The following is a 15,209-nucleotide window of genomic DNA, read 5'->3' on the forward strand; positions in this document are numbered from 1 at the left end:
TTAAAAAGCTTCCCGCCAAACAGGACAAACAATTTAAAGGATCTATCTATATTTCTGAGGAGTTGAAGGCGGGAGGAGGTTCTATTGGAAGTAGGTGTAATGAAAGAGGAGAAGAGGGAGGATGATAGTTTGACGGATACTTGGCGGGCAAACTAGATATTATAACTTTTTAAGGTTGATGGGTTTTGGGTTTAGGATGAAGGCTTTATTTTTTTGTGAGGAAAAGTTAAAGGTTTTCTTGGCGGGGGAAATTTTTACAACAGGGTTGTTTTTGATGAGATACTTCTAACACGCCGTGTACTTGAGTACCAGCGCACATTATTTTAAGTTATTAAAAAACATCGACTATTTAATAGGCGTACAAAGATTTTCAAATCAGATTTCTTAAGAACATAATGCCATCTAATAACCGAAAATTTAACCTGGCAGCTTCGCAATGATGGAATTAGGATCTGCGTAGCCTTTATATTGCTGCCAGGTTAGGTTCTCCCCAACTATAAGTTCAAGCAGCAAAGGACAAATCAAAAATTAAGTGCTGCCACCAGAGATATCTTCTCCAACTTCAATTAATATAAATTACTAGCTGTACCCGACGCGCGTTGCTACGCCAACCAAAAAATACATCATTATACTGATTTTCATGACAATCGGTTGAACGGGGCAGAAGTTGCTACTCTGCAGTGCCACCTGGTGGCGAGTGACTTCAATGAGCATATTATGCGCCTTCTCCGTGGAAAAATACATATATATAGCAATTTTCATAATAATCGGTCCAGGTATCAAGTGAAGCCGTGACTATACTCAAATTCTGTACTCACGCAGTTTGCAAGATCAATCAATCGCTAAAAATATCAAATAGAAAAAGTTTTAAATCCCCCCGTTGCATGAAAAGCCATAAAACAATAAAAAAAGAATTTATTTGTTCAAACTCAAGAAAAATGGCAACAGCTAACTTCTTATCAATGAGATCTTTCACGCGAATTAATTTCTGCAGCCGATAATTTTATTCGTATTTATCCAATGGATTGTGACTTAAATTGGAATAAAAAAGGAACTATCGATCGGATTTTTTTCGAACTGATCTATAAACCTTCCTAGTACCAAAAATAACAAACGGTGAAAGTTTCAACCAAATCTGCCGGGTAGTTTTTGAGTTCATGGATGACATACAGACAAACATTCATTTTTATATATATAGATAACTTAAAAAATCAGCAAACGATAATTAAGTGCAGACGAGAAATGTTTTCCTACAAATCTTTATCGTACAGCAACTATGCTTTTTCAGATTAACGTACCCCGCTGTTTCAAACGAAGACTCTACTTCTGTAAATATTTATTCTACTTCTTAAACATTTTAGAATTATTTGTTATAAAAATCTAGCCCATGGACGCGCCTTCTATTTCTGGCAGTGTCCAAAAGGAAAATTGTTCCCTGAAAATCATGAAAAGGAAATTGTTTTCATTTTTCAGCTTAGCATATATTTCTTAAGAAAATGCATCCGTGTTTTTCCGTCAGGAATCAAAATCTAAAAATGTGAATAATATTTTAGTCTTTTCTTCCTCAACCGTATCAACTATCTTAGTCAACAATATTATTTCAGACAATTATGTAAATCATTCCTATAGATAATCTAGATCGTCAATAGATATTTTACGCAATAGACTTTTTTGTCTGGCTTAGAAAATGCGTTCAGCATTAAAAATACATATAAATAGAGCTTCTTGCATTTATTGTTTCATTATATTGAGCAGTGACTGCAACTTGCTTCAAAAAGTATTCTTTACTACGCAAATGGCTGCATTTACTCAATTGGTACGTGAGCATGACTCAAATTTTCAATTTTTTGAATTGAAGGATTGTGTTTAACTGTATCATGATGCGATAACAAATGCAGGCAATGGGGTCGTTTCCAAAATTTTAAAAGTATTTTTTTCTGAATGCTTAAAAACATAGCTGATCTGACCATTTATTAAATAATTGTTTTAAGTTTAATATTTAAAAAAAAATACTTAAATCGTTGTGCTTTCATTGTTTACACTTCTGTCGTGTGACATCACAAATGATGAAATACCATTCAATGCTGCCATTCACAGAACAAAATATTTAATTCGAATCTTGACTCGCGTCTGTTGGCAACGATATGGTTGATAGCAAGCGTAGAGCGCAATTTTAATTTGCTGCTTGATTATCATAACGTGGAAACTTAGTAGAAAGATGCGCCATATTGCATCATTTGTGACGTCATCAAGACCACGCCTTGTTTGAAAAATCGGACATTTTAAAAAATTAATTGAAAAATAACTGTTGGGAAAATGAAAATATTTTCTGGATCCATGTAATTTTTTTTTTTGCTCATTCTATCCATTTCAATGACTAAAAGTAGTACTTTTGACTGAAGGAAACCACCCCATTTACGAGAGTTAGTTTATGCACAAAATGTGTAATGTTACATGTGGTGAAAGATGTGACAACTACTTATTGTATGCATGGCTAGTAGTCTCACCCAGAAAGGGCATTAAAATGGGAGTTAGAGATATAGTCCCCTCCCCCCACCCCAATTCTTGAAATTTTTCTTTTTGTCCATAGAACAAGATTAAAAATAGCCATACCCTCTCCCTTTCCCCCTCCTTGCTCTGAAATTCAACCTCGTATATTTCATTCCGAATCTTTCCGTTTACGCCACTGCAACCTAGTGTGCCCGGGCCGGGCCCTTAAACGAATGCCGTCATTTCCAACAATAGAATAACCCCGATTTAACTATTGTCAAAGGACTGGAAAAAGTTATCGTTGAATCAAGGATATCATTAATTCGAGGATCATGGACATTCAATGCAGTCGAATTAGGACCAGTTGTTGTTGAAATGTATCATTAAGTTGAGGAAATCGTTAAATAGGGTATCGTTAAATCGAAGGTATACTGCATTATATTCGATTAAACGAGGTATTTGATTACGCGGTGAAATGTTCTTCTCCTTCCCAAACTGACAGCACTTGTCTAATAACTAATAATAGATCAGTAGATGTTTAAAAGAAGCATGTTAGAGGCATAAAGTTTTTGAAATAAACTCAATAAAAAAACAAAAACTAAAATAACTAAATATTTATTATTTTTATAGGTACACAAGCGAAAATTTTAAAAATCTAAGTAACTTGAAATTTGAAGGACATCTTTTTATATTTTGTCGCCACTTTTCTTACATTACTTAAAATTAGATTTTTAAAGGGCCACGTCAAGGGGCTTTATTTTGATTGTGTTTTCAGGGAGAAACATCATCATGACATTCGAAAGCCTTTATTGAAATTAGAAATTTCCAATGTGCCAACAACATTGTTTTTTTTTTTTTTTTTTTTTTTTTTTTTTTTTTTTTTTTTTGTCATTTTATGTTGTTTCATTAATATTTTAATGTAGTAAGAAAATTCTCATCAAAAATATTTAAATGCTGACTAGTGATTGCAATACCGGAATATCGAATACTGGTAATTCGAGCTATTTTGCAATTTTGTAAAATCGGTAGTCACTGAGGTAACCATCAGTATTTTCGGTATTAGCTGAAAATAATGAATAATTTTTACTTCCTTTTACAAAAAAGGAAGTATTGTATTCGCGAAAAAATTTTCACCCAAAAATCGGCCTTAATTTCCATTTTGCTCACCCCAAAATGAATGTTGAGTTTTTTTTTTCCAACCTGACCACACGTGGATATTTGCCCAGGAACGTACTGACACCCGAAATATCCATTTTGACGATCCCCGAGTTAATTACAACGAGTTTTCTCGTGACGTCTGTATGTACGTATGTCTGTGCGTATGTGTGTATGTGTGTATGTATGTCGCATAACTCAAGAACGAAATGTCCTAGAAAGTTGAAATTTGGTACATAGACTCCTAGTGGCGTCTAGTTGTGCACCTTCCTTTTTGGTTGCATTCGTATGCTTTAAAGGAGGTCTTTTGCTCCTTTTTGGAGGGAAACCATTGTTAATTTCGATGTAAACTCACGTGGTGTTATAAATTGGCGGACACTTGGCGATATATCGCCAGTCTTTTGGTTGCCAAGTTTTGTCACCAACTTGGCGAAAAATTTGGCGATTTAAAAAAAAAATTTTAATCTGGTTTCAATTTGGCCACTGTTGGTGATATTTAGAGAGTAAACTATTGAATCATATTAAAACTGCCAATAATGAGAAAATGACATTAAATTGGAGTAAAAGGAAGTCATGTGATGCACACATCAGCTCGTTAAGTAAAGAATTTTCGATTCTATTGATAGATATAAACTGCTTTTTTTTTTTTTTAAGTGGATCACTTTCTCAATGAGACAGTACCAAAATCATTCATTGTATTGAAGAAAAAATTTGGCTTCCAAGCACAAATCATCAAAAAATAAAAGTAGCGGAAAGATTACGTAATGAAATTTTCATCACTAGGTGGTGAGACGAAAGGAATTTTCGTGCGTTTATGTGCACCATGTTTTAATTTTCCCCATTTCCTCGATGCCCATGATTCCACTTGCCCTTTTAGAAAAGTTAAAGTACAATAACGAATGTATTATTGCAATATGAATAATTTAATCCGACCACCAATGGGGTGGTTTCCTTCAGTCAAAAGTACTACTTTTAGTCACTGAAATAGAATGAGCAAAAAAAATTACATGGACACAGAAAATACTTTCATTTTTCCCAACAGTTTTTTTTAATAAATTTTTTAAAATGTCCGATTTTTCAAACAAGGCGTGGTCTTTATGACATCACAAATGATGCAATTTGGTGCATCTTTCTACTACGTTTCCACGTTATGATAATCAAGCAGCGAATTAAAATTGCGCTTTACGCTTGCTATCAACCATATCGTTGCCGATGCACGTGAGTAAAGATGCGAATTGAATATTTTGTTCTGTGAATGGCAATATTGAATGGCATTTCATCATTTGTGATGTCACACGACAGAAGTGTAAATAATGAAAGCGCAACGATTTAAGTAATTTTTTAAAAATAGTAAACTTGAATAAATTATTTAAAAAATGGTGAGATCCTATGTTTTTAAGCATGCTCTTTCAGAAAAAAAATACTTTTAAAATTTTGGAAACGACCCCATTGCAGCAACTATAATTTTGCTTTTAAAAATTTTGGTCTCTATTGTACTGAATTTTGAGAAAGTCATTTTCGTTTTAGTATAACAAATGGTAATTTTTTTGTCACCGGTATTAGTGTACTGTCTTATTACGATATTCAGCTTCATGCTTGGCGGGATAATATAAAGTGCGTTGGAAAATTTCATAGAGCATAATCAAGATCAACTGGAAGACACTGTCTGACCACGGATTGAATGGAAAGGCACACATCCGTTTTACTGCCGGAAATGGACGAATCTATTGTTTTTTAGGGATGTAACCTTTTGCAGAAGCAGAGTGTCATTCAAATGAGCGGAATACGCGCATCAATTTTTTACTTTCCTCAGATAGGCTCGTCTTATCTGGACGTTTGCCAATTCCATACAACCCGTGGTCGGACAGTATTTTCAGACAATTACATAGTTGTAAAGAATTTTGAAAAAAAAAAAAAAAAAAAACGAAAACGAATATAAGAAACTAACAAAGAATTAAAATTAGTTAAGGTTATCGTAAATTTGAAACTAAAAGGTTAATAAAAAACAAACACAAACCTATACTGATCAAGAGGAAATAGAGGAAGATTGTTAATTTTGGAAAATAGTTGTCTCTCAAAGAAAAATCACAACTAGCCATAATTTATAAAAAAAAAAAAAAAAAAAAAAAACTACACACAATGCAAAAGAAACACACAGAAGACGGACTGAAAACCAACACGCAAGAGAACGAATTATGTGAAGATGAAGGACTTAGAGGCAATTAGAGGAGATATATCGTTCATTATTAGGTAACAAACCCACCGACCTGCGTGGACAGTATATTTTCAACTGCAGGAAATGTGTTCACTAAAATGAGTTCCAAGCTGAGTAAGAATTCAACGGAAGCATTATGTTTCTTACTATTGGTGAGAAAATGATTGATAATAAGAACAATAAGTAGTAGAAATGAATTATAATAACACAGTAACAATAATAAGCCATATGATAAGGTTAATAACAATAATAAAATAATAGTGATTATAATAATATAATAGTATTAATAAGAATAGTAATAAATAAGTAGCAATAATGAAATAATATAGATTGTAATAATGTAATAATAGTAATAAGAGTAGTAATAAACCAGTAATAATGAAAATAAGTAGTAAAAATAAGCAATAATTAAAAGAATATGTAGTAAAATAATTTGTAATAATGAAAAAAATAAGTCATGAAAAACAAGAAACGAACATAACAGTAAAAAGTTTACTCAATAACATATAGAGTATAATTTTTACAGGTTATATATATCGCTGTAGCGATGCTTTTCAATCACCTTACAGCAAATGCAGTCCCTCTAGAACAAAAGGAAAGGCCTTTTGATTTAAATAACGGCGGTTCATCAGAAAAAGCTGTTGGAAGTAAATCAACCGCAGACGCGCTGTCAAAAACAGGTAAGAAGATGTACTGAAAAAGCAATGTGAGATTTTCTCTGTGTAGAGCATTCCAAGAAACTGTTAGAAGATGGTTTATTTCAGTGTATGTCCGATGTCCCTCAATAAAATTTGCACAAATGAGACATTTTTACGCATATATTTGCACATTATTCCCGAATTTAGAACTCTTTCGAATTTTAATATTGTTACAAATTCTGTAAATAGTAATTATTTTTGTGATTAATTTGTTGCAATCTAGCTAAATTTGGCGTTTATTCCATTATTCTTCATCTAAAAATTATTGTATTAACTTAACCTGTAAATAGTTTCTTGTAATGAATATACAACCCCCTTACATTCGAATGAAGTATATGGTCTATCCATTTCTGCACAATAAGGTTTGTGAATGGAATGAAAAGGAGATATGAGAAATTTTTAGAACTTAGTAGGATTTTCTTGATATTTCTTTGCTCGGTAAAAAACGCCGGGCGTCTTGTGAATGAGAGCAGAATTAGTTGTGCTTTTTAACGGTCTGAGATTCATCTGGGCCGTTGTTCTGTTTATTGTGTGGCACTTCGCGCTGTGTTATTGCGTATTTTTATGTAAATACGTGTTTTACCGTTGAGTTTACGTTAATAATTGATATTTGCCTAATTGCTATGGTTAATTTAGCAGTTGTTAACGATATTGTTTGTACATAATTTTAAATAAGTCTCCTTTGTTTTCTCAAGAACTGTGTCGTCATTTAACGAATGTTTGAAGCTACATGGAACTGTTAACAATATATTCGAAAAAGGAGCCATAATTTACCATGCTAAGAAGTATCGTGACAGTACGATCGTACCCCAAACATGTACAAATCATATTTTTCAAGTACAAAATATAAGAAAATTGATACACGCAATGGTTTCTTATATTCGAATCCGTTAAAATTAAAAGCCAATGTTTATAATTCTGGGAATAAAGTGCAAATAAATGCGTGAAGATGTCACACCCGTTTAAATGGATTGAGTAGTGAGTCAAAATCCAGACAGGATTTTATTATAGTTATTATTATTATTATTATTTTTTTTTTTTTTTTTTTTGAAGAAGGAAATATTTAAGAGTCATTTTTTTTTAAAGCAGGACACTTTTGATAGTTGATGTCTTCAATTTTCGTAAAATTTTCAGGATGTGTTAATGGTATTATAATAAGAATAGGTGAAGTTTCTTTTTTTTTAAACTGATTTGTTTGTCCTTGAGTTGGAGTCAAAGTTTATGGTTGTGAAAAAAAAGAGCTAAATATATGATTGATTTGCTTCAGAAGAAATGAGTGAAACGAGCCAATGCTTTTAAATAAGGATACTACTTGATACTAGGTACATTCTAGTATAAGTATTTTGGTGACTCACTCATGGCTTTGAGGGCAAAGGTCAATTGAAAATGCATTTTTTAAAACTTTTTTTGCCATGTTTGGGCCCGGATACCTGCTAAAGCCGTGAGTAACCCTCGGAAATAAGTATATAATTAACTACTCACCACAGTATAGTACTAAGAAAAATATAAAATAGCTTTTGTTTATCTTGGCTTTAATAGTTAAGCGATCTCAAAGTAGATGATTTGTTTTAAATGACCAAGTTTAGAGGTCAATAACTTTGATTGCGACGGGACAAAAACTTTGGGACTCGGCTGTAGTTATAGTCCGAGTGATGTAGTTTAAGGTCCAGGTTAGAAACCCATGGCAACTAATCAACTTTTTTAATTACGCGGTCTCAAATTTGATAATTTGAAACAACAAGAATCAAAGTTTTAGGTCAATTACTCTATAACGCCCAAGTCAATAACTTTTAGCAAAAGCTGTAATTATGCTCTACGTAGTGTAGTTTTAGACTCATGTCAGAAAACCAGGAGATCTAATCATATTACTTAATTAAACGGTCTCAAAAATGATGATTTCAGTATAAAAGAGTGTTTTTACTCGAGTTTATATGCGTGCTACTCAAAATCTTATGAGCTCAAACTCACATAAATAATAGAACGAATCAACAGCTAAATGTACTTTAAGCTCCCAAAATTTCATGCTTCTAGTGTAACCAAGTTTTCTTTAACCTTGACCACAACATGGTAATTCTTCTCACAAAGCTAATCCGTTATTTTGGAGCACTACATTTTGGAGATCCTAGATTTTTAAAATTCGGATCTCGGAAGCTGAAAATTTGCATAGATCAGTTTCGTAGACATTTCTACACCTCTATAAAATTTCATCCCATTCGGGGATGATCGAGCATGGACAGTTTGAAAAATCAGATCAGTTGACGTGGAATCACTCTGATATAAACAACCTTATACACATTTCACCCGCATCTTTTGTTATTGTCTAACAAACCTGTGTTTTTTTTTATTTTATTTATTTACTTTTGAGCCAAATTTAATAAATTAATTTAGTTATAAAAGTGTATTACTAAGTGGTGTATACGCAAATTCTACTGTAATTATGAACTCAATTTCTTACCTAATTGCAATCTTCTTCCTAAAATATTGCATTGATTTATGATCAATATAAAGTCAAAAATAACCAAAGATGCATGTGAATTGTCACAATGTTATATCAGAGCAAAATGCAGAGCAAGGACATGAAGATATTACCAACTAATAATAAATCCTATCCCATCTGCAAGCACTGTCCTCATTTACAACTCAACCCGGATCATGTTTTTAATTGACAGGCCATTATTCGCTCCCTCCTCCAACTTGGAGCTCCACCAATTGAAATTCTGTACAGCCATCGGGCTCCAGAATTAGCAGATCTTGTTATCAAGACTTTTGGAGACATCTAACCCTTTCGCACTCTGCACGTCATCAGACACGACAACAACAATAACAACAGAGAAAAATAAAATGGTTAACAACTTGAATGGACATGAGATTTTTCGAACTTGATTTAAAACAGTTTAACTTTTTTTTCCTTTGGATATAGAAGCTTAGTTTTTCGACCAGAGATCCAAATAGATCGGGAGTAAAAAGTGTCGTTCTTTCCAATGGTGTCAAAAAAGAAAACTTTGGGACAATTCGATCACGTTTTATTGATAGATTTAATGAAGTAGTACTTAAATTTCAGCTAAGTCTAAAAAAATTCGAGCTAAAATCGCAAATAATTCCCGCCGTAATTAAGTTAGGGCTTTGAAACAAAGTGCACAGAACGCGAAAAATTCTACCCTTTCCAACGATATGTAATATTATTACTTGCAAATAATCTCGACCCCCATATTCGGGAATTTATGTGGAAATTGTGCCTAAATTAGAATGAAAAAAGAACTACTCGTCGATTTTTTTCTCAAACTTGTCTGCAAACCTTTCTGGGGCTAAAAGAAAGATACTATGACAATTTCAGCAAAATCGCCCGGGTAGTTCTCGAGTTTTGTGCGTTCACACAAACAGACGCTTTTTGGAAACTTCATTTTATACTATGTAGAGATTTATTTCCCCCTCCACTCACTAGTTTTGTAACTATTGCAGCAAGTAAACAGGAAACGGCGAGCAACAGTGAGTTTAGTACAGGAACACAAGAAAGTCATAATTCAGGATCTGGAACGGGATCTGATGTAAGACGAGCTAAAACTGGAGCTGATGCTGGAGCTGGAGCTGGAGCTGGAGCAAGTGGCGGATTCGGATTTGGAATGAATGCTGGAGGAAATGTAGGAAGTGGAGTAGGAGCTGGATCATAGTATTTATCCGCCTCAAAAGTTATACTGACGCTATACTACTTTTATGTGTTTTTGGTCATTTGGGATAACTCTTAACAGCAAATTTTTATGTCTGCTTAAAGAATAAAATATTTTTACCAGGATAATTTCGTTGATTGTTCACTTCCTTTGGATTTTTTTTTTTTTTAATCACGGTGAAAGACCTTGAAAATTAAATCTGTCGCTAGAACGTCATAGATCAATAGAAAGCTCTATTTTTTTAGCTTTGCAAATTGCAATGGCTTTTGAATTTTCATTCTACTGCAGTTAGGAGAGAAGCTACAGTCATCTGTAAGAACACTTTCCATTTTTACTCACATTTTGAGTTTTTTTTACAGGCCAATATTTTGAACAATTTTCAAAAGAGAAATCTAAAAATTGGCAGGAATAGTTATCTAGTCATATGCGTCCTTCATACCAAATTTTATTGATATCGGAAGTGGTAAGGTACAAAAGCTGATTGATCTGTCATTGGGAATGCCCATACGTAGGCTTGCCAGATTTTCGAAACGTTCAACCGGGACACCGGAATGCCCCCCACCCAGCGGCGCGAGTGTTCAAAAGGGTTGCACAACCCTAGCTAGCTTTTTGGCATGTTTTAGGGGCAGTTCATTCTCAGTGCTATGCGTAAATAGTCGCTAATTGTGAACCTGAAGCACGGGCGATTAAAAATGACACAAGCAGATAAATTTAGAAATGTAACTACTTGTATGTTAATATTTACAAGTTATTTTAGTAAGAAGAAACACTTTGAATGAAGAATTAATAATTGAACAGTATTCATACACTTTTCATCGGTAAGGACCAATTTTTAGAAAGTCTTTTTTGGTTTTAATCGTGTCGTAAAGATCCTCACAAGCTAATCCGATAATAATTCTCCAAGTCAATGTAGCAAGTTACATAGTAATTATCCTAGATAACCCTTCTCAGTTAATTATTTTTCCGAAAACCGGGACGTCTGGCAAGCCTCCACTGGCAACTAGTCACGCGACGGAGTAAGATCGCGAAGGAGATTTCACCTTATTAAAAGTATTTTCAGAAAAGTCCTAAACACATCAACTTCAACTATCTATCAACTATCGAAGGAACTCTGGCCCTCAAACTATTAAGGGCTGCGTGCCAGGCACCTTGCCTGCAGAAGACAACACAATACATGGTGGTGCCATCTATGGACAGTTCGAGAATTTGGAACCAGGCCAGGAGCCGAATAACTTTCTGGTCTGGCACCTCCAGAGGTATCGTTTCACTTGGAGGACATTGTGACCAAGAGCATATTTAACGTCGCCCAGTCACCATTAATGACGACGGTGGATCTTCGACCAACGAAGGTCCAACCCGAGACCCTCCGGCCCCAAGTCCAATGATTTACCGATCTGGCCACCATGGCCCCACATCAACTTTAACTTGCTTAGTTTATTCGAATTTTCAATCAATACTTGACTTTTTGTTACAAAAATTTAAAATGAAAGAATATATTGCACCCTCTAATGTTCCAATTAGCCAATATTCAGGAGTAAGTTTCACATTGCTAAAAGTGTTTATTGCCGATATAAAAAGAACACGTATTCAATATTTTAAAGCGTTCTATCGATGTGCAAAGCTTAATTCCCATCGGCGTGTGACACTTAGGTAGGTTTACTTGTTAGGGGTAGTGTTGGTCAACTACAAACCACAATGCAAACGGATGTTATTGAAAATCCCTACTCCCGGCTATAGGCCTGTCGATTGCGTTTTAATTTCAAACGCATATATAGTGGCTATACGGATGACTAAATATTAAAGTTACTGATGAAGCTACGGGGAGATCCAAAGGTCAGGCAACCCACTATAAATTGTTTAAATTTAAAATGCAATCGATTAAACACAAACTGTTTGAGTAGTTGACAACATTACTTTTTTGGATTGACACGTCATTTTAATTTTTATTTTTCATTCGTATTGAGACTTTTAATAGCATTTAATGTGTCCGGATGATCAATATGGTTTTTCGCTAGGATCAAAGAATTTCCATTATTGAGAAAAAGATTTCAACTCATTCATTGGAAAATGTTGTTGAGAATTTTTGTAATAAGTAAACGAATGTTTCTGTGCCCGCTAAGAATATAATATCCTAATTAACATTTTGGTTTCGGAAAAAAACCCGAAATTTTTGAAGCCGAATAACAAGTGGGCGACTTAGAGCAGGAATTTGTAGCTGGAGGGAGGTAGTCCAATCATTGACTTAGGAAACGCTGAGGCAAAGTTCCCAAGCCACATGGTTCAACTACGACGAGAGACGTTTTAAGTGAAACGTGTGAATGAAACCTGATTTCTGTTAATACTTTACTTCAAAATATATCACCTGACTCGAGATTCCTTGCTTCAAGATTTGAAAACTTCACTCCCTCCACTTTTATCCCTTCTCAGTGGTGACCACCCAGGATGGGTTTAATAAGGCCTAAGGCCAACCACCCATCATTGCCCCGAATGTGACGATTGATCTCTATCCTTCCCATTAAAGTGAACATGGCTTTTTTAAAAATATGTTTTTGAGTTTATCGAATTTGATTTAATATTTTTTTAAATTGAAACAAAGAATTTTTCATTTTTTTTTCAGTTGTATAGTACTTTTTAGCGTTTTTTCGGAATCGATCTTATCGGGATCCCCGTGTTCCTAATAAGGCCAATTCTTCATTTTTTGTTAAACTGCTGACAAACGTAAATTAAACTTAAATTTTTCACATTGAATGATTTCTTTTTAATAATTTTTAATGAGCCATTTGATAAATATACAAAATTTTGGCAGATATTTCATAACAAATGAGCGAGATATTAGAAACAGAAATTTAATTTGGCCTTATTTGGAGCACTTACTTTGTATCGAGTTTTACTGCTTCATGAGGACTAGATGATCTCATATCCTCCCATTCGCTACGCTGCTGCATGTATGAACTCAAATGTATGCCTTCGCATGTATGTCCTTCAAAAAAAGCAGTGTTAGTTAGCTCCGTTTTAAAAACAATGGGGTGGTTTCTTTCAGTCAAAAGTACTAATTTTAGTCATTGAAATAGATAGAATGAGCAAAAAAAAAACATGGACCCAGAAAATACTTTTATTTTCCCATCAGTTTTTTTTTTTTTAATTAATTTTTTAAAATGTCCGATTTTTTAAACAAGGCGGGATCTTTATGACGTCACAAATGATGCAATTTGGCGCATCTTTCTACTACATTTCCACCTTATGATAATCAAGCAGCGAATTAAAATTGCGCTCTATGCTTGCTATCAATCATATCGTTGCCAATTCACATGAGTAAAGATGCGAATTAAATATTTTGTTCTATGAATGGCAACAGTGAATGGCATTTCATCATTTGTGATGTCACACGACAGAAGTGTAAACAATGAAAGCGCACCAATTTAAGTAATTTTTTTAAAAATATTAAACTTAAATAAATTATTTAAAAAATCGTCAGATCCTATGTTTTTAAGCATGCTCTTTCAGAAAAAAATACTTTTAAAATTTTGGAAACGACCTCATTACAAAATCACTGAATGCATCATCGCTTCAAGTTTTTACTACCAATTAATGAGCTTTTTTAACTACTTTAAATCACCACGAGAATTTCATGGTTATAAAACTGAATTTTGCCATTAAAAGTCTGAACTCCGTTCTATCTTAATGAAGAGCAATCAAAATTTAACGTGACAGTTAATTTTGTCTTTGGAAAATCATTACTGATTAATTATCTTATTAAATTCAATTATTTTATTTAATGAATGGAATTTTAATCAACACCTAATTGAAACTTTTTTCATGCGAAGCATTAAAGTATTTTATTGCACAAGTAATAATGAACATTTTTCGGTTTCATGCAGTGAGAACATAATTGAGTTGCGCAAAGTTTTAATTCAAAAACTTATACTTGTATTCATCACCTGCAGTAATAGAATTTTAATTTTATTGTTCTTAGGGACTTGAAGAAGAATGGGAGGTTGATATATAGTTTAACATAACCACCAAATAAATTTTCCATAAAATATTTACGAGTTTTTCATTAGTAATATTATTTTATCCAGGAATTTAATTTCCTAAGATTTGTTCGATAAAACGTCTACTTTTATAATAAACACTAGATAAGTAAAGGATAGAAAATGATCTGCTTTTTTGAGTATGATATTCAAATTTGGAATATATCGATTAATCGACAATATCGGCAATATTCGGCAACTTTGCCAATTAATCAATCAAAAAAACTTATTAATTAAAATGCTTGAAGTTTGACATGAAGTCATACATACACAACTACACGCACGCACTCACACGCATACATACACAACTACACGCACGCACTCACACGCATACATACACAACTACACGCACGCACTCACACGCATACATACACAACTACACGCACGCACTCACACGCATACATACACAACTACACGCACGCACTCACACGCATACATACACAACTACACGCACGCACTCACACGCATACATACACAACTACACGCACGCACTCACACGCATACATACATAACTACACGCACGCACTCACACGCATACATACACACACCTACACACACGCATACAAACACACACACGCATACATACACACTCACGCATACATACACACACGCATACATACGCACACGCATACATACACACACACGCATACACACACACCTACACACATACATACACACACTTACACACACATATATATACACACCTACACATGCACATCCCACGCCTACACACACACACATGCCTACAACACTCATTCCTGCACACAGACACAAACCCACACGCCTACATACACTTAATTGTGATTTCGAAAAACATAAATTGAATTTCAGATGTCAAAATTCAAATTATTATTATTTTTTTTATTTTTTTATTTTTTATTTTTTGCGAAATTTTAAACATTAAACGAAATATCGCTCAAATAAAGAAATAAAGCCTGAAAATGAGGTGTTTTGG

General features: G+C 33.8%; 1 protein-coding gene across 1 annotated transcript; it reads left to right on the plus strand.

The window, feature by feature from the left end:
- The first annotated feature begins 1,685 nt into the window (after positions 1–1,685).
- LOC129226461 (fibroin heavy chain-like) lies at positions 1,686–10,341 on the plus strand. Its single transcript, XM_054861069.1, has 3 exons — positions 1,686–1,816; positions 6,387–6,540; positions 10,018–10,341. Exons 1-3 carry the CDS (start codon positions 1,688–1,690, stop codon positions 10,224–10,226), a joined length of 492 nt encoding a protein of 163 aa, XP_054717044.1. The 5' UTR covers positions 1,686–1,687; the 3' UTR covers positions 10,227–10,341.
- The last annotated feature ends 4,868 nt before the right edge of the window (positions 10,342–15,209 follow it).

This window comes from Uloborus diversus, chromosome 7, assembly GCF_026930045.1.
Source record: "Uloborus diversus isolate 005 chromosome 7, Udiv.v.3.1, whole genome shotgun sequence".
NCBI lineage: Eukaryota > Metazoa > Arthropoda > Arachnida > Araneae > Uloboridae > Uloborus > Uloborus diversus.